Source organism: Natrix helvetica (genome assembly GCF_964273705.1).
Source record: "Natrix helvetica genome assembly, chromosome: 2".
In the NCBI taxonomy this organism is placed as follows: domain Eukaryota; kingdom Metazoa; phylum Chordata; class Lepidosauria; order Squamata; family Natricidae; genus Natrix; species Natrix helvetica.
This window is the reverse complement of record NC_138552.1, coordinates 211,444,086-211,471,418: the sequence shown is the minus strand read 5'-3', so window position 1 is coordinate 211,471,418 and position 27,333 is coordinate 211,444,086. Positions and strand designations below refer to the sequence as shown.

The 27,333-nt window shown below is 40.4% G+C and overlaps 3 protein-coding genes across 3 annotated transcripts in view; 1 reads left to right on the top strand and 2 right to left on the bottom strand.

The window, feature by feature from the left end:
- The window catches only part of PNLDC1 (PARN like ribonuclease domain containing exonuclease 1), a 29,890-nt gene extending 28,558 nt beyond the window's left edge, over nt 1-1,332 (bottom strand). The window contains exon 1 of the mRNA XM_081944410.1: nt 1,121-1,332. Within this exon, the coding sequence (XP_081800536.1) occupies nt 1,121-1,196 (76 nt within the window). The 5' untranslated portion in view covers nt 1,197-1,332. The remainder of the gene's footprint in view (nt 1-1,120) is intronic.
- Nucleotides 1,333-4,258: 2,926 nt separating this feature from the next.
- On the bottom strand, nt 4,259-10,808 carry MRPL18 (mitochondrial ribosomal protein L18). Its single transcript, XM_081944534.1, has 4 exons — nt 10,652-10,808; nt 9,760-9,943; nt 5,436-5,670; nt 4,259-4,462 (listed from the first exon to the last, which is right to left on the bottom strand). Exons 1-4 carry the CDS (start codon nt 10,716-10,718, stop codon nt 4,352-4,354), a joined length of 597 nt encoding a protein of 198 aa, XP_081800660.1. The 5' UTR covers nt 10,719-10,808; the 3' UTR covers nt 4,259-4,351.
- Nucleotides 10,809-13,919: 3,111 nt separating this feature from the next.
- Nucleotides 13,920-27,103, top strand: TCP1 (t-complex 1). Its single transcript, XM_081944151.1, has 12 exons — nt 13,920-14,079; nt 16,213-16,298; nt 17,411-17,539; nt 19,145-19,242; nt 20,532-20,642; nt 20,825-21,006; nt 22,819-22,945; nt 23,421-23,596; nt 24,519-24,642; nt 24,927-25,119; nt 25,401-25,564; nt 26,769-27,103. The coding sequence occupies exons 1-12, from the start codon at nt 14,010-14,012 to the stop codon at nt 26,983-26,985; spliced, it is 1,677 nt and encodes a 558-aa protein (XP_081800277.1). The 5' UTR covers nt 13,920-14,009; the 3' UTR covers nt 26,986-27,103.
- Nucleotides 27,104-27,333: the final 230 nt, after the last annotated feature.

The following is a 27,333-nucleotide window of genomic DNA, read 5'->3' as shown; positions in this document are numbered from 1 at the left end:
ACCACACAGATTTTTGTCCATCATTTACAGTATCTTCTCACCTATCACATTCTACTAATGCATTTATTACACTCTTCAATGTGCTTTATATTTTTTATCAGTTGGAGCAAAATTCTTGTCTTTATCAATTTTAAACATTAGCAACATTTCTGCTATAAACTATAAGATTCTGATATGGAATACCATAAAGAAGGAAGGATACCAGATTCAAGCTCTTCAAATAATCACACTATGGAAAAAATATGACTAAAGGATTTATTTTACTGGGGAATAGGAACTGCAGACTTTACAAATATGGAGCAACACATTTGCCCTGGGAAATAACTTATTTTTAAACCACAAAACAAGGTAGTGTTTTTGCTCCTCTTGCACATCACTGTACGCACTTAGGATAACCCTGGAAGCTTTCTTAGAATTAAATACTTAAGTCTGTTAAGGAAACACTATACTGATCTTGCTACAACTCTCAAAATCCCATGTTGGCTAGGATGGAAAGAGAGCTCTGCAATGATTTCTTGAGAATTACAAATGATTTCCAAAATCAGAAGGCATAATCTATATAGCAGCATATGGATACCTATTTTCATAAAATTTGCCCACACTTCTCCTTATATCCTTCTTACAACAACCTTGTAAAGTTGAGATCATGATTGTGATAGACCACTAAACCATGGTTTGCTCCATCAGCTATTTAACCAGCCACAGTTGTATGATTTCACATAACCATGGTGTACCAATTACACTGGATGGGTGAGTGTTTTCTGTTCTATTTATTTTCTATATATCATCTTTTGGCTCCTTAACCCAGCCGGTGAGTCATCCAAAGGGCCAAATGGGAATCCAATCAACGATCCAGTCCCCCATCTACAGTAAGCAGATCCTGGTAAGCCCCTGAAGTAGATCCAACAATTTCCTTGGGATCAATAACATTGTCCATTTAAGCTTTCTCCGTTTAAGACAAATCCCAAAGTTTAAGGAGGAACGCGCCAGCCGAGACCAAAGTTTGCACGCATAAATAAGGGTGGAGGTGTGTGTGAACCACGGGGCTCCCCTCTTTCGTAGTTAGCCTATTAAAAAAGATGGGGAAGATTTCGCCCTCCATATCACACTCCTGCCTCACCAACAAAGTCGCAGCCCAGGACAAGCTCCTCTAACCGAGGCAGCATTTCTGGAAACTGCGCGGCCCCCACATCCATCCCGCCCCGGCTGCTTTCTCTCCGCGGCGCCCGCCAACTCCTGCCTTTGCGGTCCGGTGAACTTCCCGCTTCTCCTCAGAGGCTGAAAGGGGCGGGACTAGCCTCATTTGCTACTCCGCCTTCCCTCCGCATTTAAAGACTCTTCCCCTGAGCACCCGCGTTCCCCGATCGCTGGAAACGATTGTCTGAATCCGGTCATTGGTCCTTTTCGTTGTCCGTCTAGGAAAGCAACCCTAATGGGGAAGGATTAGAACGCCCGGGCCTCCGTCAATGATATAAGAGGCTGGGAGGAACGACTTGAACAAACGTTTATTGGCTAAAATTCAGATCGGCTATTTAGAAATTAGCCCACTTATATAAATCGATAAAGGTTGTTTTTGCCTTGGAGGTAGCATTTAAGTATGGAATAAGACTAAGGTTAACATTGATTGAATTTCTATGCCACGTGATTCTCAGCGACTCTGGACCGTTAATATATATTTGTATACAGCAGGGGTGTCCAAACTTGGCAACTTTAAGACTTGTGGACTTCAACTCCCAGAATTCCCCAGCCAGTTGGCTGGGGAATTCTGGGAGTTGAAGTCCACAAGTCTTAAAGTTGCCAAGTTTGGACACCCCTGGTATACAGGTAGTCTCAAACTTAAAACATTTAGTGACCATTTGAAGTTACAACGGCACTGAAAAAAGTGAGTTATAGCTATTTTTCACAGTTACAACCTTTGCATGATCATATGATCAAAATTCAGATGCCTGGCAACTGTTTCATACTTATGGCCATTACAGTGTCCTGGGGTCATGTGATCCTCTTTTGCGACCACCTGACAAGCAATGTCAATAGGATAGCCAGATTCAAAAATCAGATTGAAGAACTTGCCTCCAGAAGTTGTGAATGCTCCAACACTGGAAGTTTTTAAGAAGATATTGGATAACCATTTGTCTGAAGTGGTGTAGGGTTTCCTGCCTAAACAGGGTTGGACTAGAAGACCTCCAAGGTCCCTTCCTTAACCATCTTTAAAGCGCTCCATGGCACGGGACCTAGTTACTTGCGGGATCGCATCCTCCCACATACATCCCTGCGGCCAATACGCTCACACAGGGAGGGACTTCTCCTGGTGCCGTCCACTAGGCAATGCCAGCGGGCGACACCGAGGAGTAGGGCCTTCTCTGTGATGGGCCCAACCCTCTGGAATGACCTCCCCCCCGACATTAGAACCACTTCTGACCTCCGCTCCTTCCGGCAAAAACTGAAGACCCACCTGTTCTGATTAGCGGGCCTGGCATAATTCAACTGTCCCTCCTGGCAAATGTATTATATCTGGTTATTTTAGGGGTTTTTAATTTACTGCATTTGTTTTTAGGGGTTTGAATTTATTTTATATCTGCTTTGTACAGTTCTTTTAACTGTTTTTTAACCTCCTCCATGTCAATTATCAACTGTACATATTTAATTTTATTGTATCTTGTTATATTTTGTATGAACTGTACACCGCCCCGAGTCCCTTTCGGGAGAGGGGGCGGTCTAGAAGCATTAAATATTATTATTATTATTATTATTATTCCAACTGTTATTCTGTTTCACTTAACTGTGTTACTAATTTAACAACCGCAATGATTCACTTAACTGGTGCAAGAAAAGTGGTAAAACAGGGCAAAGCTCACAACACATTTCTCTTAGCAACGTAAATTTTGGGCTCAATTGCAGTCGTAAGTCAAGGACTATCTGTCTTCTTGCAGGGTTTTTTCTCCTTTTGTGCTCATAATAGGTATGGATTTAAATGGTTCTGTAAGATCAATTACGGGCTGCTTAATTACCTTACTGAAAATAAAAACACACTGCCTTGACTTAATATAGTATCTTGCTGAATATAGTGTCCACAGTCATTGAAAATGAGGTAGTCATATGTATTTTGTTTTCTTTAACCAAATGTGCTTTTTCAGGAATCAACTGGACTTTCCTGCTTTTTATCTCACTTCTCATCCAAAAAGCTTCTTCAGCTCCGACAGGATAGTGGGGAATGGAAGGATTTATACTCCTTGCAGAGTTGGTCATTTGCTTCCTTTTAGAGCAGGGGTGTTGATACTAGCAGTCTGTGGGCTAGATGTGGCCACGCCCATACATTTTAGCAAAAAGGGGGGGGGAGTTGCAATATGTCATGTGACAATGTTGCGAGTTTGATACCCCTGTTTTAGAGGGTCCTTGAAGCACTTGGAAGTTTATCTGTGTCCTCAGGCTCAAAAGTCCTCTACAGACTTTTCTTTAACCAACTTCTCTAGTTGCAGCAATGGTCAAGAAGGCCTCTTAAATGGTATCTTCTGAGTAGAACAGAAAGCCATGGTAATAATGATGAGCAATCTAGGCAAATAGTTGAGATTTTCCCCCCCTAAAGAGCAAGATAAAAGTAGTTTGATATGGTGGTATAATGCAAATAAAATCTCTTTTCTTTATGCTGAGTATCTCTTATCCTTTGTTTTATGAGGGAAATGTTTGTTCAAAAAGAGACAAATGAAGATACTGCAAAGCAGGCCCGTTGATAGTACTAATCAAATTTCTATCACAGAGATGAAACCTATTATGCTTCCAGACTCAACAGAAAATGTGCCAAACTCTGCTAGAATTTAATTAATCCCACATGGCTCAAGGTCCAGAATGAATTTTGGAACATCAACTTCCAACATTTCCCATTAAGTAAATCATAATATATTAATCACTTTTGCTGACTTAACAAAAGTTTAAACACTGTCAAAAGAAATCTGATATATGCATATTTGCAACAAAATGATTGTTTCTACCATTAAAAGAAATCACACATCACAGTCAAGTGGTTTATTTTAAAAAGCAAAAGGAAATAAAAGAGCCTTTTGTTACTGCAGGTGGGTGCTCACCAGACCTACCACTTATTTTTAAAGAGAAATAATATTGGCTGGTTTTTTAATTTATTTTTTAAAAAGAGATATAGATATATTGGCTAGGGAACCACCTGTAGCAGGTTATTGTTTTGTGCTGTTGTAATATTTTATGAAAACAGTTAACAAGAAAGCAAACAAAAAACTGTCACCAGCAGTTGTACATCTGTTGGATTTTTATTTAATATAAAAAGATAGGTATTAAGAGCAGTGTGTGATCAACTGTTTTCCAAGGATGGAATTGCAGGCTTCTAAGACTGTACTTCCTTTGGCAGTTTCTTATTACCATATTTATCATAAATTCTTTCAAGTTCTTGCAATTCAACACCACCTTCCGTCACAGCCTGTTTGAAACGTTTCAGCTATTTGCATTTAAAAAGAAAGACACAACTGTTAATTTTGTCAGTTCCATTAGTGCTTTCAGCATACACAGTGAATTACAGTTCTCTCAATTCCTTTCTCCTCCCCAAACAATGCAATTCTCATGTTAAGAGTATATGCCAACTCTGCACTAAGCCTTCATTGATATTTACATATTTTTAATGCTTTGGTCATAAAGCCAGGCTATAAGTAAACTGTACAATATTGTGGTCAAGAACATAAAATGTAGGATACTGTACTTTTCAGAGTATAAGACGCTCCAAAGTATAAGACGCACCTAGCTTTTGGGGAGGGGAAAAAAATCTGCCTCTGCCTCCCAGCAATTTACCTCATTGCAGCAAACAGCCAGTTTCGCCTGATTAGCACAAGAAAAAAAATCTGCCTTTGCCTTCCAGCAATTTACCTCCTTGCAGCAAACAGCCTGTTTCAGTTTTAGTTTAGCCTGATTAGCACAAGCAGCTGATTGTCAGTTGGATCTGCCTCCCAAGGATCAGCTGTTTCAAGCTACAGGGATTGCCATAGCCTATCGCCGCCTCCGCGCCCCCATTTTCGGCCTCCGCATCCCGTTTTCAGCTTCCGCACACACTCCATTTTCCACCCGTTCCGGGCGGCAGGGATCGGAATGGGCAAAAAATGGGATGTGCGTGGAGACAGCAATAGGCAATGGCAATTCCTGCAGCCTGAAACAGCTGATGGTCAGGAAGCCGATCCAACCGACAATCAACTGCTTGTGCTAATCAGGCTGTGCTGAAGCTGAAACTGAAACAGGCTGTTTGCTGCAAGGAGTAAAATTGCTGGGAGGCAGAGGCCAAAGGGTGGGGGCCGGCAGGTATCTGATGTATAAGACGCACCAAAATTTTCACCCTCTTTTTTTTTGGGGGGGGGGGAGTGCATCTTATACTCTGAAAAATACGGTAAGTAGCAACCAAAGTAAGAAAAACAAAATCAACTTGCCCCTTCGCCGTGTTTTTCCCATGGAATTATAACCTTGTCAGCCACAAAGTTGATTCCAGCTTCGAGACAACGTTGTGCTAATACACGCCCCACATTCTCACATGCTGCCACACCGGTTGTTTTATAAAGATGCTTCTTAATAGCCCACTCGCGAGTAGAAGCAGAGACTACAATATGACCACTGCAATGTTCAACGTAGCCTTCCACATGTTTTTGGGTTTTTTCAAATCGTAACCTGAATTGTTAAATATGAAAAACAAAATGTTACTGTTTTCTTTTACTATCAGAGGAATTCACTTGCGATAACAAAAATTCCGGTAGTTCTGTACTTGTAAATTTTATGTCTCATATTTGAAATTCTACATATCTCAGATTATTTGTATACAAACTTCTTTCTCTCTCCCTTTTCAAATATTAATTATAAACGGGGAAAGTCTGTAATAGGATGTGAACGATGTTATCTTGAGTGAAAATGCAATCTGCACAATCCCCATACTTGAATTTTCTCAATGATGGCCTCCATTCTGTGGAACAGCCTGTCTCTGGATACCTGGACCGCAATCCCTCTGTTGGGCTTTCATAGGGTCAAGCATATATGGCTTTTCCATATAACATTTGAGGGATTTGAATACTAATGTATCCCTTGCTGATAGCATATCAAATGTTAAATTCTGTAATACTTGCTCATTTTGCTTTATTGATTTTAATTCTATGTGTTGGTGGATGTAAGCTATTTAAACCGTTTGGCATCTAAGTGGCACAAAAGCCTTTACAAATGAATTAACATGCATACATGCTACACTGATGAAAACAGAATTATTCCTCTGGTAAGTATAGGATCATCCCCGCTAAGTATAGGATTTCCTGCGGAAACTTCTGTGATGGTAGATCCTCAAGTGAGCTCTAAGTCTCTTTGCTCTTGTAGATTTCCCCCCCCCCCCAAACAACAAACCTTTGTTTTTAAACTCCATTTTTAGTGTAATAATCTTTTCCCTAAACCAGCGGTCACCAACTGGTGGTCCCCGAGAAAACTTTGGTGGTCCGCAGAAAAATTATTTGCATTTTTTATATTGCACTAAATACTATTTATTTATTTATTTTAAAAAATCATATTAGTGGTCCATGGGATTTAAAATTATGGATTTAGTGGTCCCTGAGATCCGAAAGGTTGGTGACCCCTGCCCTAAACTATATTTTCCAACCATAGATATCCCACTAGCGCAGCGGTTCTCAAATAGTGGGGCGCGCCCCTCTGGGGGGGCGCGAGGCTCCGTAAAGGGGGGCGCGAAGGCTCCCTTTCCATCTGGGTGCAACGGCGGCGGCGTGGGCGAGGCATAATATATCCCGGCTTGAAGTGGCAGCGCTGGGGACTGCTCAGAGACTCATCAGAGCCGCGGGCTGGAGCTGTGCAAGAAGCCTGCTCGGGCGGGGGTGGGAGGGAGGGAAGCATGGCTGTCCCAGGCTTCCCTCCCTCCCCCCCCCCTCAGCCCAAGCAGACTTTTTGCACAGCTCCAGCCCGCGGCTCTGATGAGTCTCTGAGCAGTCCCCAGCGCTGCCACTTCAAGCCGGGATATATTCTGCCATGCCCTCGGCGGCGTCTTTATGCAGGTAGCTCGCCTCCCCGCCAGCAGCTCCACCGCCAACATTCCGTCTGGGAGCGGAAGCGCAACAGTCGCTGTTGGGGAAGGGACAAAGGGGCGGCGGTCGCCCGATCTTGCCACCGCCACCCCTTCGCCCCTGGTAACGGCGACTGTTGTGCTGCTGCTTCCAGCTGGGATGCTGGAGGAGCTGCTGGCAGGGAGGGAGGGAAGAAAGGGAGGAGGGAGTAAGGATAGACAAGCAAGAGGGAAAGAGGAAAGAAGGCAAGCAGGCAGGAAGGAGGCAGAAGGAAGGAGGGAAGAATGGAACTGGAAGGGAGGCAGGGAAGGAGGGAGGGAGAAAGGAAGGATAGGAGGATAGGGAAAGAGGAAAGAAGGCAGGCAGGCAGGAGGAAAGAGGAAGGAGGGAACTGGAAGGGAGGCAGGAAGGAAGGGAAGGAGGAAGGGAGGGTGGAAGGAAGGATAGACAAGCAAGAGGGAAAGAGGAAAGAAGGCAAGCAGGCAGGAAGGAGGCAGAAGGAAGGAGGGAAGAATGGAACTGGAAGGGAGGCAGGAAGGAAGGGAAGGAGGAAGGGAGGGTGGAAGGAAGGATAGACAAGTAAGAGGGAAAGAGGAAAGAAGGCAAGCAGGCAGGAAAGAGGCAGAAGGAAGGAGGGAAGAATGGAACTGGAAGGGAGGCAGGGAAGGAGGGAGGGAGAAAGGAAGGATAGGAGGATAGGGAAAGAGGAAAGAAGGCAGGCAGGCAGGGGGAAAGAGGAAGGAGGGAACTGGAAGGGAGGCAGGAAGGAAGGGAAGGAGGAAGGGAGGGTGGAAGGAAGGATAGACAAGTAAGAGGGAAAGAGGAAAGAAAGCATGTGACTACGGTGGGAGACGAGGAAAGACCGGTGTGCTATGTTATGCAGAGGTGTACTTATAACAATTTTATAGACAAATTATACTATCTACAGTCGCGCGGGGGGGGGGGCGCGAAATGTTTTCTTCTTCCTAGGGGGGGCATGACAGAAAATAATTGAGAAGCACTGCACTAGCGCATCTACAAAGAGGGCATAATCAGAAATAGAACTTAAAAGAAAGATTCAAGAAAATACCTATAAATATAACTTTGAAACATTGTGGCTGAAATAACATATGGACTATTACAGGCTGTATGTTCTGTCTCCTGACCGAAATCTCAAGAACCAACAAATTGACTTTAAACAAACTATGTACAGTCTTGAATTTGTCCAGAAGATGTTGGATAGCTATTTGTCTGAAACGGTATAGGGTTTCCTGCAGGGGGTTGGACTAGAAGACCTCCAAGGTCCCTTTCAACTCTACTATTATATTGTATTGTATTGTATTGTCTACAAATGTACACTATACTGAAACAGGAATACAGGTAGTCCTCAACTTACAACAGTTTGTTGAGTGACCATTCAAAGTTATAATGGCACTGAAAAAAGTGACATGACCATTTTTCATACGTATGACATTGCAGCATCCTCATGGTCATGTGATCTAAATTTGAATGCTTAGCAACTGGTGCTTATTTATGACTGTTGCGGTGTCCCAGAGTTATGCAATCATCTTTTGCGACCTGCTGGCAAGCAAAGTCAACGAGGAAGCCAGATTCACTTAACAACCGTCCTACCAACGCAACTGTTGCAACGTTTCACTTAACAAATACGACAAGAATTCAGTCTGTTGGCTTCCTATGTGAGTTGCTCTATAACTTGCTATATTCACACAAGGCATTGCCATCAATAGGCAGAAAAGATTAGGGAACGGTGTAAACTGATAGAGGAATAGAATACAATAGCTCTTCAGACAGTCACTCGTGCTCTGGTCATTTCATGGCTTGACTACTGCAATATGCTCTATATGGAGGTGTCCTTGAAGACCATTTAGAAGTTTCAACTAATCATGGAATGCAGTGACGCAAACAATGGTGAGCATATCTCAGCATGCTTATATAATACCTCTGCTTCATGAGCTGCGTTGGGGGCCAGTTTGCTTCCAGCTGCTATCCAAGTGCAATTTGTTACCTATAAAGCCCTACATAGCATAAGGCCTGGTTATTTGAAGGTTCATCTGTCTCCCATTAACATCTAGCCAGCTGATTCGATCTGGCATGGTATGCATGCTCCAATTCCTTCAATTAAACAGTGCCATGCCATTAATACTCTGGAAGTGCACTTCCTTTGTCACAGCACCCTTCCCCTGAGATTACCTCCGAGATTTGAATGTTCCCCATCTTGCTGGTGTTTCCAAGGGACCAGGCTCTTTATCCCAGCCTTTGGTAATCTCCTTTTATCCTAGGTTGTTTACTTTTGGTTTAGTTTCCAGCTTGTTTGTTATTCTGCCATCTCTACTCTTTTTTCATTTTTGTTGTTTTTATTGTCATCCTCTTCATGTTTTAAATCAATTGTAAATCATCCAGGATCACTGGGCATTGGGCTCAATAAAAATGTAAATAATAATAATGAAAAGGGATCTATAACTAGTCATCAAAAAATCTCAAATATCAATATTGGGAATTTGGAATCAATCAAAAAGCAAACTGGAATTGCTGCACATTCATATGAACAGTAAGATGGAAAAGATCGAGAGGCTGACAACATCACTATCACTGACAACATATTTGCCCTCTGCAGAATAGAATAAATATTTGATAAAAAGTATTCTTCAAAATTAAGTTAAGTTCTATATTATTGAACATAGGTCATTTTGCATTTTTTAAAATTTACCTGTACCAATAATCCCGTTTTGGCCATGAGGTTTTCCAACCTAGATCCTTTCTTGCTATAGCCAATCTTTCCAAATTAAGTGGGTTCCTATTTGTGAACTCAGGAGCAACAATCTCATTTTCTCTTGTATCCACTTCATCAGGAAGAGAGATGGGATTGGGAACAGAAGAATTAAATTTAACGCCTACAAGAAAATAAAGAAAAACAAATGCATGCTTAAAGGTCTTAGAAAACAACTAAGAATACAAAAAGATTATCAGTATAATGTATAAATGAAAATGTACTAGAGTCATTGGCTGATTGTGAAGTGGGAATAAGGAAAACAGATAAAAATGCTTGATATTGTTAATTTAAGCAAGCTGAATCTCATTAAATTAATACATTTTGTATTCCCATTTATTAAAAAAAAATACCTGGCACATTATTGTTTCTAATTTGTGGTTTAGAAAAACTGCAGAGATGTCCCTTAAATGTTTATTTAACTGCAAAATGTTAATTTCTAGCTTGCTATAGAGTATAATCCCCATCACCTACAGCAAAACAAATCCCTTAATTTAATACTCCACGAAGTACAAACTATCATAATTTTAATCAGCATTTTGCCTGCAATTCAAGTTAGAAACCATCTGGAGAGTAAGCAGCTAAGGATGGCCGTCTGTCAAAATATTTTGAAAATCGCAGAAGCTGCATTCTTGTGCAGACTTCCAAGAGGGCAGGTTTATTCAACCTCAAAAAAAAACCATTATCAAAAAAGACACATACAAAAAAGAGTTAGAAAAGAGAAAACTCTCGCGGACTTAACCGTTCTGTTTCCTTCCCCGCCTTTCTGAATGTCATATTAAAGACACCGATGGTTCTCCATCAAAAATCTGAATCTCGAGGACTCCCTTACCGTGCTCGGGTTCCCCGAATGTCCTGGCCGCCCTTTTCAGCGGCGGAGCCAACCTCCGGAACGCCATCACGCCGGGGAAAACTAACAGGAAGGGACCTAGCCGGACCTACAAGAAGCTGGGGGGCGCCACCTTTTCCTCTGTTGAACTAACATGTTTTTTCCCATGGTCTCTTTCCGTTCTCACAAAAACAAGAGAGAAAGAAATTGAAAGCCTGATTGGCCAACCTCATATTAATCCGCTTCATTTCCTCCAGAATGGCTGTTTAAGCCAATTACATGCGGATGAACGTGTCTATAGATTTTTAACTGTAGAGCAACGTTTTTCAAACTTGGTGATTTTTAAGATACGAGGACTTTAATTCTTAGAATTGCCCAGCCGGCATGTTTGAAAAACATTGCTATAGAGGAATGGAAAAATTTCTGGTTTTTAAATCGGAAACTTTTCCATTCCTTTATAACCATGTTTTACTATCCTATTTCCTCTGTTCTGTGCACCAAAATCCCTCGCCCTAGGAAATCAATGGAGATATCTTTTAAAATGTTCTTTTCTAATTAGTGTCTATGGAGATTCTCAGTCATCCAAGTCATGGTTGTCCCACGGGTACATTTTCAAGAGGCAACTGGACTTTCTGGTTTTTCTTTGAAGACGTTTCAGAGCTGAAGAAGCTTCTTGGATGAGAAGCGAAACGTCCAGTTACTGGATTTTCTTTGAAGACGTTTCGCTTCTCATCCAAGAAGCTTCTTCAGCTCTAAAACATCTTCAAAGAAAAACCAGAAAGTCCAGTTGCCTCTTGAAAAAAATACCTTTGGGTTTGTAATTAAGTGGTAGTTTAAAGAAATATTTTAAAACTCAACATATTCTCACGAACATAGCTAGATTTATGGACGCTATTCAACAGCAAGTTTTATAGGTATATAGAAGCTTCTTAAAAGAAGTAAAATTAAGTGAGCTCTTGCATCAAAATGTGGATGAATTTGTTAGTATCAAGTCCATCAGCTATATCTTGTCGTGCCTTTAGGTGCAATGGAGATGATCCAATGTAATAATAACTATCAATGTCCACTAACCCCTTGCAGAATGTTTTATTGGCCCAGAATCACCCTGCTGGCTTTCTGCCTAAGGCAGGACCACAACTCATGCTTTTTAAGCCTGATGCCTTAAACTACTGTTGGAAGAAATGTTCTTCTGGGTTCGGCTCCAAGTGGGGAAAAAGACACTGGAGACATGGAGGCTGCTTGGAAAGATGGTTTTAATGGTGGACAGGACCACATGGCTTGAGTCCTGAACAGAAAAGGTGATCACATGCTTCAATGTTGGTGGAGAAGAAGAGAAGGGAAAGGAAGAGAAGAGGCTTGCAGGGCTTTTTATAATCTGTTCTGCCCCACCTATCTGTTTCCTGTTCCTGTGTAAGAAATGTATTCTGATTGGTTGTCAGACTCCCATGGGCCCGTGCAAGGGCAACCCTCTAGGCTGAGTTTTGAATCCAGGTTTGATTGAGTTCTCAAATGCCATGTGGTCAGTTGAGTAAAAGGCAATATTATCCTGCCTTAATCCCATCACTCTGGAGTTGAAGAGGAGAACTCTTTATTATGTAAAGTGGACTAGCTTGGCCTTCTTAATGGCCCTTTGACAAAGTGGGGATGGGCCGGAAGCTGCAGGAATTTACGTACTTTGTGTTTAAAATGTGTTTCTCCCTTTTTCACATCCAGGAAAATATAATATTCTGCCTTTTCAATATTCCTAGGATATTTCATTTTTCTGGGAGAGGGCTGGGTGATAACTTCCAACACTACTAAATAGAACTGGTTCTCAATAATCATAATGAAGTTCATAACTTATAAAGCATTTAAATGTTTCGATTTCACCTCCCTTAATTTGCAATATTGAGGGAGTGATTCTGCTGAGACATAGCCAGCATTACTTCCCCCCCCTCAACCTTAAGAAAACCATCAAGTGTTATCTTAATTGGGCAGAAATTCTGAATCAGAAAAGGCTGGCTCTGTGGTCCTGGTGGGTGAGACCACCTATATAGGAGGGTATAGAGACATAGTGTATATGATCTTGCAAGTTCTCCAAGAATAATCGTGTCAGGTGAAATTAAAGGTAAAGGTTCCCCTCGCACATGTGTGCTAGCCGTTCCCAACTCTAGGGTGCAGTGCTCATCTCCGTTTCAAAGCCAAAGAACCAGCGCTGTCCTAAGACATCTCTGTGATCATGTGGCCGACATGACTAAATGCCGAAGGTGCACGGAATACTGTTACCTCCCCACCAAAATGGTCCCTATTTTTCTATTTGCATTTTTATATGCTTTCGAAGCTGAGACAAGTAACGGGAGCTCACTCCGTTACGTGGTGCTAGGGATTTGAAGGTGGCTCAGTGGCTAAGATACTGAGCTTGTTGATCAGAAAGGTCAGCAGTTCAGCAGTTTGAATCCCTAGCGCCCCGTAACGGTATGAGCTCCTGTTACTTGTCTCAGCTTCGAAAGCATATAAAAATGCAAATAGAAAAATAGGAACCACTTTGGTGGGAAGGTAACAGCATGCGCCTTCGGTGTTGTCATGCCAACCACAGACGTCTTAGGACAGCGCTGGCTCTTCAGCTTTGAAATAGAGATGAGTACCACCCCCTAGAGTCAGGAATGACTAGCACATATATGCAAGGGGAACCTTTACAGCTGAAATTACAAGCACCCAAATATCAGGCTAAATAAATCCTTGCGGATCTCTAAGTACTGTATGTAACAGTTGGAATGCCGCTTTTCCTTTTTTTTTCTATCTCCGTTCAAAGCAAACAAGTCATATCCGGTGCAACCTTGATTTGGAGACAGACCACGTGATTGCGCATTTTTAACATGTTATGTGCCGTGTTTAATTTCCGTTTTAAGAAGCCTTTGCGGAAAGTTTGATCATCTGTTATAAGAAACAAAGAAGACATTGACCGTTCCTTTTTATTGACCATTCCTTTTTATTTTCGTTTCTTTTCAAACAGCGAGTCCGCCAACTAGCAACAAATCTTAACGCGCCCTCTGAAAGAAGCGACTACTCTGACCCTCGCTAGAATCTTCTAGAACACATTGACCCACCCGTCTGTTCCCATTGGTTGTTCCGCGGAAAAGGGCGGGATATTTTTTGCCCGATTCACCAATCGTCTTCCAGGACCCAAAGGACCGAGCAGGGGAGTTCGCTTCAACTCAAGCTAGTTTTACGACACTCCCCGGCGGCCGATTCGCGTCTCATCCACCGATAGGCTTATAGGTCGCGAGCGGGGGGGCGGAGCTTCCCAGAAGGCCTCGCCTAGCCGTCCTCAATCCCTGCAGGCTCGTGCGCAGTTGCTGCCTCGGTCTCTTTGTCCGGGAAAATGGCGCTGGAGGGGCCTTTGGCGGTTTTTGGGGAGCGGAGCACCGGCGAAAACGTCCGGACACAAAACGGTAAAATTCTCGAAAGCTTCTCTCGGGCCTTTAAACCGCCACAGGCTCGAGCCGCCGGAGAGTTAACGGTCCCTTCGCCGTTCCTCTCTGGCGCGTGGAAAGTTGGGCGTGGGCGCGGGCATCCAACGAGGTCGGCCGGGCTGTCTGAACTCGTGGTCCCGAGCAGGATGGGGTAGGCTCTGGGTGCGAAGTCGGCCCCACGGAAGCACGTGTGCTGGATTAACCCGAAAGGGAAGAAGGATTGGCGGCGCCTTGTTAAGTGTCCGGAAAGGATGAGGAAGAAGGGGCCGCATTACAGTAACCTTACGGTTATCTCCCCCCCCCCCCACCGTTCGGTTCTGCCTGGCCTCCATTTAGATCTGCCCACTCTGCAACTGACATACAGTTATCCCTGATTCCCACGTGGGAGAACTTGAATCACGCCCCGTATTGAGTATGAGGGTTTAGTTATAACGACACTGAAAAAAAGTGACTTGTGACCATTTTTCACACCTGTGAAACGTTGCAGCACCCGAATGTTCACGAGGTTTGCATTTGGATGCTTGGCAAAGTGACTTAGATTTGTGACAGTTGCAGTGTCCTGGGATTATGTGATCCCTATTTGCGACCTTCTGACAAGCAAAGTCAACGGGGGGGGGGGCAGATTCACTTAACAACCAAGTTACTAATTTAACAACTGCAGTTGTTAACATTTAACTAGTGTGGCAGGAAAATTCATAAAATGGGGCAGAGCTCAGTTGACAAATTTCTCACTTAGCAACATAAATTTTGGGGTCAGTTGTGGTAAATGGAGGACTGCCTGTAATACACTGGAAATTGAGAAGAAGCGTTTTTAATCCCACTTGGATGCAGAATCTCTTTTGAGAGGGAAGATAAATTATCAGTGGCCTGTAAGAGTTTTAAAACCCGTAGTAAATATATTCAGCAGTTTAAAAGTAAGCTTGATAGTCGAAGCATTTTGGACACCATATTTTTTTTCAGAGTCGGATACTCCTTTACGTCCTATTAAAATATGTCATGAAGAACGTTAGTTCTGTTGAAGTTAGAGGTGTTTAAATTAAATGTCTCATTTCAGAGACATACAGTCTTGTAAAGAGGTTTGCCACAGTTTCTATTTAAATACCAGTATCTAGCTTTCTGCTCCTGCAAGAAATAATGTGCAAAGAAGGCTATTATAGAAAATAACTGGACTGGGTTCAGTTTGATTATTAAATCTCGATATTGTATTGCAGTTAAAGTTCTAAGTTTAGGAGGACAAAGACAGTGACAAACCACTTTTGTGTTGTTAAGCAAACAGCATGTTTCCATGTGGTTACCAAGAGCCCAATTAAACTCTGGGACTACTTTAGTTATTTACATTTTAGAGAAGAAAACTTCTGTAAATGCTGTCTCTTTTACTCTGGATCCTGTGGCATTATGCATTTATGCCTCTTGTTTCAGTGTTAAGAGACAATGTAAAAAATAGTGTTTGATTATCCAAGTATATATGAGATTTTTTTTAAAAGGGGATGCTCTTATATTTGGATTGTCTGGATTGTCATACATTTATTTCCCTTGTTAAAATAATTCCAGAAGAAATTGCTAGGTGTTAGACATGTCCCATTGTACTGCCTCTTATTTGCACTACAAAATAAGAGATAATCCTTATGGGATAAATAAATGTCTGTCATAGTCTGATGGAGAAGAATGAATATTAGCTTCTTTATATATGAAATGGCAGAACAAAGCATTACAAAGACAAGCACAGTATTTCTAAGACTGAATCATGTTGTTCCTTTGTCGGTAGATGCAAAAATCCTGAAGTTAATTATGCATAAAAGTCTTCATAACGTATTAAATTTTGCTTATGATAAGCTGAATGGTTGGATCATAAACTATGGCCTGTGTATAAAGCTCCTGCTTTGTATAAGTTACAGCACACAGTCTGTTTTCAAATTCAAGTACAAAATACATTTGTGTGTAAATGAGACAGTAGTTAAATCCTAAACAAAGTAGTAATTGCCAGTTTTATTGCCCAAATCTATTTGCTATTTTTAAAATATTTAAAAGCATGTATTTAGCACTTGCATTGCATCAGTTAAAATTTTAGGAAACCATTCTGCTTATGAAACAAACAATCTTTTGTTGAAACAGTTACAGCTGCTGCTTCAATTGCCAATATTGTAAAGAGTTCACTGGGTCCAGTTGGTTTGGATAAAATGCTGGTGGATGACATTGGTGTAAGTAGATCTTCCTTTTTTTGAAAGTACCAGTAGAAAATAATCTGTCTTAATTTTAAAAGTAGGAAGCTGAGTAATTATTTTATTCAAGGTAGCCATTAATATGGTGGGAGGGTTTTTCCTCCACCTCAGCATTCTTTCCGTCTCCCTGATCTGGAAAAGAAGAAAAAAATCCCTTACCGCTACCTCTGTATGTATGTAGTTTTCCCACGGGTGTCAAAAAAGTCTAGGATACTCAGAAATCTTATCATAAATAGCCAAAATTGTAGCTTCTTCTTTTGCTCTGGAATAGCAAAAAAAAACCTTGGTAGCAGTTTTTGGACTGCCTCACTAAGTCAACATTTATTTTTACATTTGTACTATATTTCTAAAATAAAAAAGAAATAGAAACATAATAAACAAAAACAGGATAAATAGAATAAAAATTTAAAAATGGCCAATAGTATTCCAGGCATTAGCCAAAGATGGCATTCAGGCTCCCCCGTTTCTTTTCCTTTGCTTCTTTAGCTTTGATTTGATAGGGGTACTTTCACACTGATGTTTCCATATCAGGAAAATATTTTCCATATCAGGAATATATTTTGAACCAGTCACAGTCAGCCCAACCCACTTCATGAAGTAGTGGTTGTATAGAAAATAGGTAGAGGAAGGACGATTAGGTTATAAAAAATAAGGGTGGGATGAAACTAAATACTAATCCCAGAGCTTAATAGGGACAGTAGCATATTCTTACACATTTAATACATTTATATAGTCACACAACTCACACATAGGTGGCTCTGGGTGGCTTACAAAATTTAAAAAACCCACCATATAACCCCCTTCACTGCCACCCCCACCCCCCATGGCATCAACAACACAATCAAATCAGCCACTTGATTGGGTCTGTCTCCATTTATAGTCACCAGGCCCATTGACAAAACCATGATTTTTAGAGCATAGATTATGCAAAGAAAGCAGCTATTATTTAACAGTACCTACTGTTGGATTGTTAGCTATATAATGGTTACATAACTGAATACATCACTAATTGAAAGGCAACTATTTATTATATTCTGTGATCCAATCAATATTAAACTATATGAATGATTTTTGTGTATTTGGAATATTAGGATGTGACCATTACTAATGATGGTGCAACTATCCTGAAGTTGTTGGAGGTAGAACATCCTGCTGCAAAAGTATTGTGTGAACTAGCAGAATTGCAAGACAGAGAAGTTGGAGATGGGACTACTTCTGTGGTATGTATGGTTATATTGTATTCTCTCATGACCATATCAACATTGAAGTAGCATTAATCGTATTTAAAACTTACATTTTTTAATGCAAGTATGGGAAATTAACCTCTATCCTTTTTAATAATTTATTGTACCAAAACAGCATTAGCTCTGGCACTGTCTTCAGTTAAAATACAATTGGATACAAAGAATTGGTATGATGTATCTTCACAGATGCTACAATTCTAAATCCATTTTTAGGGCTAGTTAAATTTGCCTCTAAAAGATGAAACGAAAACATTCCCATTTAACTACCATTTATTTCCTCTACAAAATAAATGGCTATGCTTATGGGATAAAGGAATAACTGCCAAAGTCTGAAGGAGAAGACTAATAATATCTTTTTCCTATATGAAGTGGCAGAACATATTATAGAATAATTTTAATTCTATGCAGGTAGTCCTCAAATATTTGTCCAGTGACTGTTGAAGATACAATTATGCTGAACAAGGAGAGTTATGGCCAGTTTTTCAAGTTGTGATGGTCACAGTGTCCTTTGCAATCATGTGATCACAATTTGGGTCCTTGGCAACAGATCCACAATTACAATGGTCACAGGGTTGTGGAGTTACATGATTATCATTTATGGTCCCCAATACTGGCTTCCAACAAGCACAGTCAATGGAGAAGTCAGCAGGAGATCGCAAATGGTAATCATGGGACTATGATGCTGCAATTGCATGAGATTACTAACAACTGCAGCTGGAAATGGCTTTGTAAATTGATGTGGTCATGCAAATGTGCTTTTATGACCACATCACTTAGTGACGGTGTTGCTGGTCCCAATTACTATAGCTAACGAAGGGCTACTTTCAGAAAAAGAAGGCATGTATTTAATTGTGACGTTTTCAACATCACAATTTAATTGTGACAAATGTGAGCAACTAATAGATTTTAATTTCTTGTCTATAGCCAGAACTTGCTTATTAATTTTGCCATCCTACTAAAAGGAATGCAAAACCTGAGGACAACTAATCGTTTTAAACTCTAATGATGGATTAAATAGTTTGTAATGCAAGAATTTAAATCCAGAAAATGTTCTTAGGCTCCCAAGGTAACTCTAGGGTAGCCTTCCCTTGGGATATTTTTACAAGTACATGCCAATGATCTTGGCTATTCTAGGTTAGTCTTTTAGTTGCAGTCAACAGCATCTAAAATGTCAGCTAAAGGCCTGTGCACTTCCTTGCCTTCAGTGTGGCAAAATTGTTTTCAGATTATTTTTTGTCCTGGCTGATTCATTCTACCTCCATGGCTTCTCTTTAATTTGTTATTATATTGCATGATCATAGGGAATATAATATAGCTCTTTCAATGTTGAAAATTTCCAAGAAAATGAGATGTTCTGCACAGCTTCAGGCTCAACAGTATTCAAAAGAAAAAGTTCTATACACCTGTAACTTTGACCGTGTGCTAGAGTAAATTGAATAACTCTGCCTCCCGAAGCAAATGCAACTTATAAGTTTTTCAAGATGAAGTAAAATTTATGTGCGTTTTTTATTTTTTATTTGTTTGTATCAAGGGCATAACTTTTTCACAGAGTAGTTTTAAATAAAATGTTATCTTTCATAGGTAATTGTTGCTGCAGAACTTTTGAAAAATGCAGATGAATTGGTGAAACAAAAAATTCATCCGACTTCTATCATTAGTGGCTATCGTCTTGCTTGCAAGTAAGACCTACTAATACACTTCAAATGAGAAATTGTATAAAATATAATGGGAACATTTTACAATTAAGTTTCAAAGTTTCAGCTAATGCATTTTTTAAAATCAATATAGCATTTTTCGAATATCGATGGTCCACGTAACTATTTTTCAAATATTGATGACCTCTCCTATCAATGATGAGGTAACTGACAAATAGAGAGAGCCCTTTCACTGAGAGTTCTATGATGCTGGAGTGCTTTTATCTGTCCCCAATAACAAGCAACTGGAAAGCTAGTTTTGAACATAGATGCAAGCAGGTGTTTATGAGTGAGCATGTAAAAGATGAAGTACACAGTACTTTGTCAGAACAGAATTTCGCCAATGGAAAGAAAGGATTGGTGTTACTGTCTTAATGTTTGAGGGTTATAGTACAATTTGAGATTTGTTAGAATTCATTGTGCTACCTATACCAAGTTGTGGTTCAATAAAGAATAAGGGTTTAGGGGCAAGTTGGCCAACAATAGTCTGACTTTCATTGATAGGGAACAGTTTGTTCCCATTTTATCCTTTGGTCTTTGGCCAAATGAATATTTATCTTTATATAAATCAGTCTATAACTCTACCCCACAGTATTTTGGTCCTGGCTTTTTAGTTAGTTCACTTCGTATTTAATGTTTTAATATTTTATACCTGTGTTTATGATATTTATAAAGTGCCAAGAGTCATTTGTCAATTAGACCGGTGGCATATAAATTTCATAAAACTGATCTAGCTGTTCTGCTAATGTATCTGTCATGATGGCAGCATATCTCAATCTTGATAGCATAACAGGGATTTTGCTAGAGTATAGAATTGATCTATATTACCCATGAAATCTTTAAATTGTTTGAAGCTTTTATATTTAATGATTAAGTGCACTATAGATATGATATGTTTTGTTTAAAAACTAGATGCGTATTTTTAAATGTTTAGTGATGCATTTTAAAATATTAGAAAGCAAAAAAAATGCAGGGCCATTGAAAATGTAAAATTAAGATATTTTATTTTTCTAATTTGTACACAATTTACTGTTTGGGGGACAGAACATTCTGGTTCTTTTCTTCTGGAAAACTCCAGAAGTAAATAGTTGGTCCACTCACCAGAATGGCCACAATAGTATAATCTGGAAGAAAATAGAATTTAAGATGATCCCTGAAGTAGTAAGATTCGCACACTCCTATGATATGTATTTTAATCAACATTTCTAAATTGAAAGCTTTCAGTTTGAATTCTGATGATTCTGTGAAAATACTGAGTTTCTTTTCCCCAACAGGGAGGCAGTTCGCTACATCAATGAAAATTTGGTTATTAACTCAGATGAGTTGGGCAAAGACTGTCTTATTAATGCAGCAAAAACATCAATGTCATCCAAAATCATAGGAGTGTATCCTTTCACAGAGAAAACTTAGGAACGGGTATTGTGTAGAAATCAAATACTGACTGAAGTATTTAACTTCTGAAGAAAAATGGCATTTTTATTAGCATTTGTCATTCTCAGTGTTGTGAGACATATAGGATTTATATTTCATGTATTAGATTATGTTAACCTTAACAGTATTCTTGTAGTGACAGTGACTTCTTTGCCAACATGGTAGTAGATGCTGCACTTGCAGTAAAATATACAGATCAAAAGGGACAACCACATTATCCTATCAGCTCTATCAATGTTTTGAAGGCACATGGTCGCAGTCAGAAAGAGAGCATTCTTGTAAATGGCTATGCATTAAATTGTGTTGTGGGCTCCCAAGGTAAGTTCATCCCACCCTATAAAGCAGTAAATAGACATAATTTTAAAAGTAATCACACTTTTATAATGCCTTGGTAAGGCCACACTTGGAATACTGCATTCAGTTCTGGTCGCCACGATGTAAAAAAGATGTGGAGACTCTAGAAAGAGTGCAGAGAAGAGCAACAAAGATGATTAGGGGACTGGAGACTAAAACATATGAAGAACGGTTGCAGGAACTGGGTATGTTTAGCTTAAGAGAAAGAAGGACTAGGGGAGACATGATAGCATTATTCCAATATCTCAGAGGTTGCCACAAAGAAGAGGGAGTCAAACTATTCTCCAAAGCACCTGAGGGTAGAACAAGAAGCAATGGGTGGAAACTAATCAAGGAGAGAAGCAATTTAGAACTGAGGAGGAATTTCCTGACAGTGAGAACAATTAATCAGTGGAACAGCTTGCCTCCAGAAGTTGTGAATGCCCCAACACTGGAAGTCTTTAAGAAGATGTTGGATAGCTATTTGTCTGAAACGGTATAGGGTTTCCTGCCTAGGCAGGGGGTTGGACTAGAAGACCTCCAAGGTCCCTTCCAACTCTACTATTGTATTGTATTGTATTGTATTTGCATATAAACAAGTGTTTAGAAATGGTATTTTTGACTGATGTTGGCTAGCTAGAAGAAATAATATGACAACATAGAGGTTGAAATTATTTTACACATTTGAAATAGAGTTGAGGCAAGTATTTTCAGATACATGATCATCCACTTTGGTTGAATGGAGATGACTTTTCTAAATCAGGTTTGTACTTGCCCTATCAGGGTAAGGTATTAGTTAGGTATGAGTATAAGTTTAAATTTAATACTCAGTTTAACTTTCCCCCCATAAATTGTCTGAAAACATTTGACCAGGGCAGAAAGTGATATTTCAAAGACTGAGAAAAGTGATAGGATTCATAATGGAACACAGAAATTCTTCGTTATAAGTGTATTCTCCTATGGTGAACAGAAGACATGGGGGAACTTTTTGTTTCCACAAGAAAAATAATTGTTTTTATACATCTCTTAGGGAAGATTTTTTTTTGATAAATTGATGATTGTGCAAGATGATCTCCAAACATTTAGCTTTGTATTTTAGTAGTAATTAAGCTGAAATATGATTCCCTTGATGTATGCCTTCAAAATCTTGGAAGCACAGGTGGCACGCGGAACCATTTATCGTCAGCTGGCCAGCGTGCATGCGTGCACTGGCCAGCTGAGTTCAGCCTTTTTTAAAGCCATTTTTCACCCAGGCTCCAGAGGCTTTATAGGAGCCTGGGGAGGCGAAAAGAGCCTCCCTCCCCCCGAAGGCCCTCTGGAGGCTTCAGGAGTTCCCTGAAGCCTCCAGAGTGCAAAAACCCGGCCCTATGGGCAAACAGGAAGTTTGGGAACGGATTCCGGTTTGTTCGGAGAGTCCTTTTTAGTCCTACGGAGGCTTCAGGGAAGCCTCCTGAAGGTCCCTGAAGCCTTCTGGGGGGGGAGTCTGTTTTCGCCCTCCCCAGGCTCCTATAAAGCCTCTGGAGCCTGGGGAGGGCGAAAAGCATGGAAAAATGGGGGGGAACACCTCTCATACACGCATGCGCACTGGGGGGGGTGTCACGCATTGCATTATGGGTGTGGCACGCCCACACATGACCCCCCTGCGCTCCCCCCATGGCACTTGAGCCAAAAAAACCTCTGCTTATAAAAGTGAATAGATGTAAACTGAGGGATAACTGTGAAAAGAAGGTATCACTGTGTTTTAGATGCATTAAAATTTTATATAGAATCTTAAGAGCATTTCTCTTTTTCTTTTAGGTATGCCTAAGAGAATAGTTAATGCCAAAATTGCATGTCTTGATTTCAGCCTACAGAAAACTAAAATGAAGCTTGGTGTTCAGGTGCTAATCACAGACCCAGAAAAACTGGAACAGATTAGACAGAGGTATTCTATAGACACAGCTTTTTAAACTAAAATGATGCAGATCGGCCTCTTTGAAATAGGAAAAATAAATAAATCTGTATATTTCTATCATTTGTCCCACTTAGTAAGAGAATGGCATCTTAAATACAAAGTTTGACTAAGAATGTGACAGTATTCTGTCAAACATTCTTTCTATATCCAATAGCTACATTAATCTAATTTGCAAGATCTGGTTAAGTTTAATTTATCATTCCTGTGCTTCGTAAATGCATTTTTAAAAGTTAGTAATGCCTTTTATTTATTGATAGTATCCTGAAATATCTCCCTTGAATTAGTCTTAAAAATTAACCAAAAGATCCAAAAGATACACTTGATTTTTGAGGGAGGCATAGTTAAAGTAGTATTTTGACACAGTTCCAACAATTTTATTTAAAAACTTTTGTGATTCTCTTGAATTTAAGTTTATAGTTTAATCGGTGTGCACTTTCTTATGCAGAGAGAGTGACATCACTAAAGAAAAAATTCAGAAGATCTTGGTTACAGGAGCAAATGTTATTTTGACCACTGGAGGCATTGATGATACGTGTCTGAAATACTTTGGGGATGCTGGTGCTATGGCAGTACGCAGAGTTCTAAAAAGAGACCTTAAACACATTGCTAAGGTTTCTGGAGGTAAGTTACAGGCATCTCTAAATATGATCACAATTTATGTCTTGTCAATACAGAGCTTAATTATGTAGAACGGGTGCCGAACCCCTAGCCCCGTGATGGCGAACCTATGGCACGCGTGCCACATGTGGCACGCGGAGCCATTTTTCAGGGCACGCGCGGCGCTGCCCTGTCAGCTGGCCAGCGCGCATGTGCGCGCTGGCCAGCTGAGTTCACCTTTTTAAAAGCTATTTTTCGCCTTCCCCAGGCTCCAGAGGCTTTATAGGAGCCTGGGGAGGGCAAAAAGAGCCTCCCCCGCCCCCCCCGGAGGCTTCACGGACCGTCCCTGAAGCCTTCGGAATGCTTAAAACCACCCTCCGAGCAAACTTCCGGTTTGCTCGGAGGGTGGTTTTAAGCGCTCCGAAGGCTTCAGGGAAGCCTCTGGACAGTCCCTGAAGCCTCTGGAGGGCTTCCGGGGGGTCGGGGGAGGCTCTTTCCGCCCTCCCCAGGCTCCTATAAAGCCCCTGGAGCCTGGTGAGGGCAAAAAAAACATGTAAAAATGGGAGGTTGCGCGTTTTGCGCGCATGTGCACTGGGGTGGTCGCACGTTGCATTATGGGTGCGGCACGCCCGCACTCGACCCCCCTGCGCTCCCCCCACTTGTGGCACGCGAGCCCAAAAAGGTTCGCCATCACTGCCCTAGCCCATAGCCTGTTGAGAAATGGATTGCACAAGCAATGGATGAGTGCACAAGCGTATAAAGCTACATTTGCGCAACAGGTGCACGTGTGCAAAACAAATCAAACCCCACCCCTACCCCACGCTGCTGCTATCTCTTCATAGAACCAGAAAGGTTAGGATCGCTGAGATAGATTACTAATGTTCCTTCAGACTAGCAGATATATAAAATTGTGGTGATTTTATCATTTTTTTTTACTTTGTGTTAGCCACTGTTTGTTCTACTCTGGCAAATCTGGAAGGTGAAGAAACTTTTGAAGTATCAATGCTGGGACAAGCAGAAGAGGTTGTTCAAGAACGTATTTGTGATGACGAATTGATTTTAATTAAAAAGTAAGGAAATACCTACCTTATATAATTTGTAATGAATGCATTTTATTGTAACCTTTGAAAATATTTCCCATTTAATTGCTGCCATGCTATTTTCAAATTGTATGAGCAGTTATACGCGTGGGATAGATTGATTTTAGTCCCCCTATAACGTTGAAACAGTAAATGTCTTGACTTTGTTGATGGACTTGGACACATTCAATTCTAGCATTTCCCTACCCTTGAGGTTAGAGATTTATAGTTAGATAATTATTTCACAAGGATTTTTTTTTCTCTTTCTGAAACAGTACTAAAGCACGGACCTCAGCTGCTATTATATTACGAGGAGCAAATGACTTCATGTGTGATGAAATGGAGAGGTCTTTGCATGATGCTCTTTGTGTAGTCAAAAGAATATTAGAGTCAAAGTCTGTTGTTCCAGGAGGAGGTGCAGTTGAAGCAGCACTTTCCATTTATCTAGAAAATTATGCAACCAGCATGGTAAGTATTTAGTTAAAGTTTGAATTAAGTTTTTCTTAGGAAATCAGATTTCTATTAACATTCAGTCCTATCTATATCTGAAAAGTTTATAGAACTGGGACTGGAGGGGGCCATTTAACAATCAAGTCCTATTTCCTCCTTGGTGCAGACCATATTAAAGTTTTATTTATAGTGGCTATCCAGTCTTCATTTCAGCACATCCAGCAAGTATAGGTTCATTACCTCTGTATTATTTAATCTTATATTAACTTAAATATTAATATATTTTTTCTTCAAATCAGGGATCACGGGAACAGCTTGCTATAGCAGAATTTGCAAGATCTCTTCTAGTTATTCCAAATACATTAGCAGTTAATGCTGCTCAAGATGCTATAGATCTTGTTGCAAAACTCAGAGCATTTCACAATGAAGCACAGGTGAATCCAGATCGCAAAAATCTGAAGTGGTAAGTGTGCATAGAATTGATGGCGACATCATAATATTGATTTGCTTTATGCATGTTTGCTTAATCTTGTTGAATCCGAATTGGGCATCCAAGGTCAAAATGATTTCTAGTTTTAAGATGCTAGCATACAGTTTAAAGAAAGTTTTGGTGTTTGGTCTTATATAAATGTGGAGTGTTCTTGATATTTATCAGAAGAAATGGAGTGGTATGTGTATTTTGGGTGTGCAAAATCTAGACTGAGCTAGAATTTGAGGCCACTCCTCCTCCTGACTCCCCCAGATTAACTTCAGTCTTTGGACCAGAAGGGGTACTTTTCTGAGTCTCCGCTTGGCTTCAGAGGTTTTTGCCTTAAGGTTTTAGTTCGGGTTTTTTCCTACTTGTGATTCCTCCCAGCTCTCTCCCTCGCGTCTCTGTACTGCTGCCTTTTCAACTTTTTACCTTTGCACAAGCTGGTCTTGCTGCACTAACAGGAGCCCCGAACCACTGGACGGTTAGAGGGGAGGCTCCGGGCTGTGAGCTTGAAACAAAGTTTCCTTGGGACTTCACAAAGTGTTCACTTTGGAGGATTAACTTCTGGAAAACGTGTGAACCTTAGCAGAATCAGCATACCCTGACCAGAAATCGCCATTGTTATTTGGAATATTTGGATTTTTTAATGCTACATTTTATCTATTTACCCTATATCAGTGATGGTTAATCTTTTTGGTACCCAGTGCCCAGAGTGTGCACCTGTATCCCCAAAATGCAATGTGTGCTTGTCGATCAAAAAGGTTGGCAGTTTGAATCCCTAGCACTGTGTAACAGAGTGAGCCCCCGTTACTTGTCCCAGCTTCTGCCAACCTAGCAATTCAAAAGCATGTAAAAATGCAAGTAGAAAAATAGGGACCACTTATTGGGGGGGAGATAACAGTGTTCCGTGCACCTTCTGCATTTAGTCATGTCAGCCACATGACCCTGGAGATGTTTTCGAACAGTGCTGGCTCTTTGGCTTTGAAACAGAGATGAGCACTGTCCCCTAGAGTCTAATGACTAGCATGTGCAAGGAGAACCTTTACCTTTATTAATTACTATTTGATTTATGTTGCATTTGATGCTGAAAAATTTAAAGTTGATCTATGATTTCAGGTTCAGGCTTTGAGAATACCGAAGACATTTGAAATATACATTCTAGTTTAAAACAGTATTTCTTTTTCTTTTTTTAAAGGATCGGTCTTGATTTAATCAATGGGAAACCACGTGACAATAAACAAGCTGGTGTATATGAGCCTACTGTAGTCAAAACAAAGAGTTTAAAGTTTGCAACAGAAGCAGCAATTACTATTCTTCGAATTGATGATCTTATTAAGTTGCATCCTGAAAGTAAAGGTGAAAAAGGAGGATGCTATGAAGATGCAGTTCAATCTGGAGCAATTGAAGACTAAATGAATTTTTATTTGCCTATTCCTGTGAAATTTTCTCAAGTCTGTATTAACTAGTATGTTGATGAAAGCAAGCTGTCAGACTTCTGCATAACTAGCAAATAAATTAAATATGGCCATATTTTGTATTTGTATCAGTATTATAATGCAGATTGTAAAGGGGAGGACATTGGAGAAAGCTTGAGGGCTTCAGCAGTAGCTATCAGTAACAAAGTCAAGTTACAGCCAAACACATAGCTTTTGGTGCATTTCTTCTAAGTATTTTGCTACTGGGAATAATGCAGCCGAATATAAAAATCCCTCCCTTGTGTACACATAAACTGGTTGTAGCTTTATGCTAGTATTGGAGAA

Bases quoted from the DNA above. Each gene is read 5' to 3' on its own strand.
- MRPL18 (XM_081944534.1), bottom strand. From the start codon at position 10,718: ATGGCGTTCCGGAGGTTGGCTCCGCCGCTGAAAAGGGCGGCCAGGACA. The intron at 9,944-10,651 runs GTAAGGGAGTCC...ATTTTCTTGTAG, and splicing joins ATTCGGGGAACCCGAGCACG to GCGTTAAATTTAATTCTTCT. The intron at 5,671-9,759 runs GTAAATTTTAAA...TTAACAATTCAG, and splicing joins AAACGGGATTATTGGTACAG to GTTACGATTTGAAAAAACCC.
- TCP1 (XM_081944151.1), top strand. From the start codon at position 14,010: ATGGCGCTGGAGGGGCCTTTGGCGGTTTTTGGGGAGCGGAGCACCGGC. The intron at 16,299-17,410 runs GTAAGTAGATCT...TTGGAATATTAG, and splicing joins TGCTGGTGGATGACATTGGT to GATGTGACCATTACTAATGA. The intron at 19,243-20,531 runs GTAAGACCTACT...TTTCCCCAACAG, and splicing joins GGCTATCGTCTTGCTTGCAA to GGAGGCAGTTCGCTACATCA.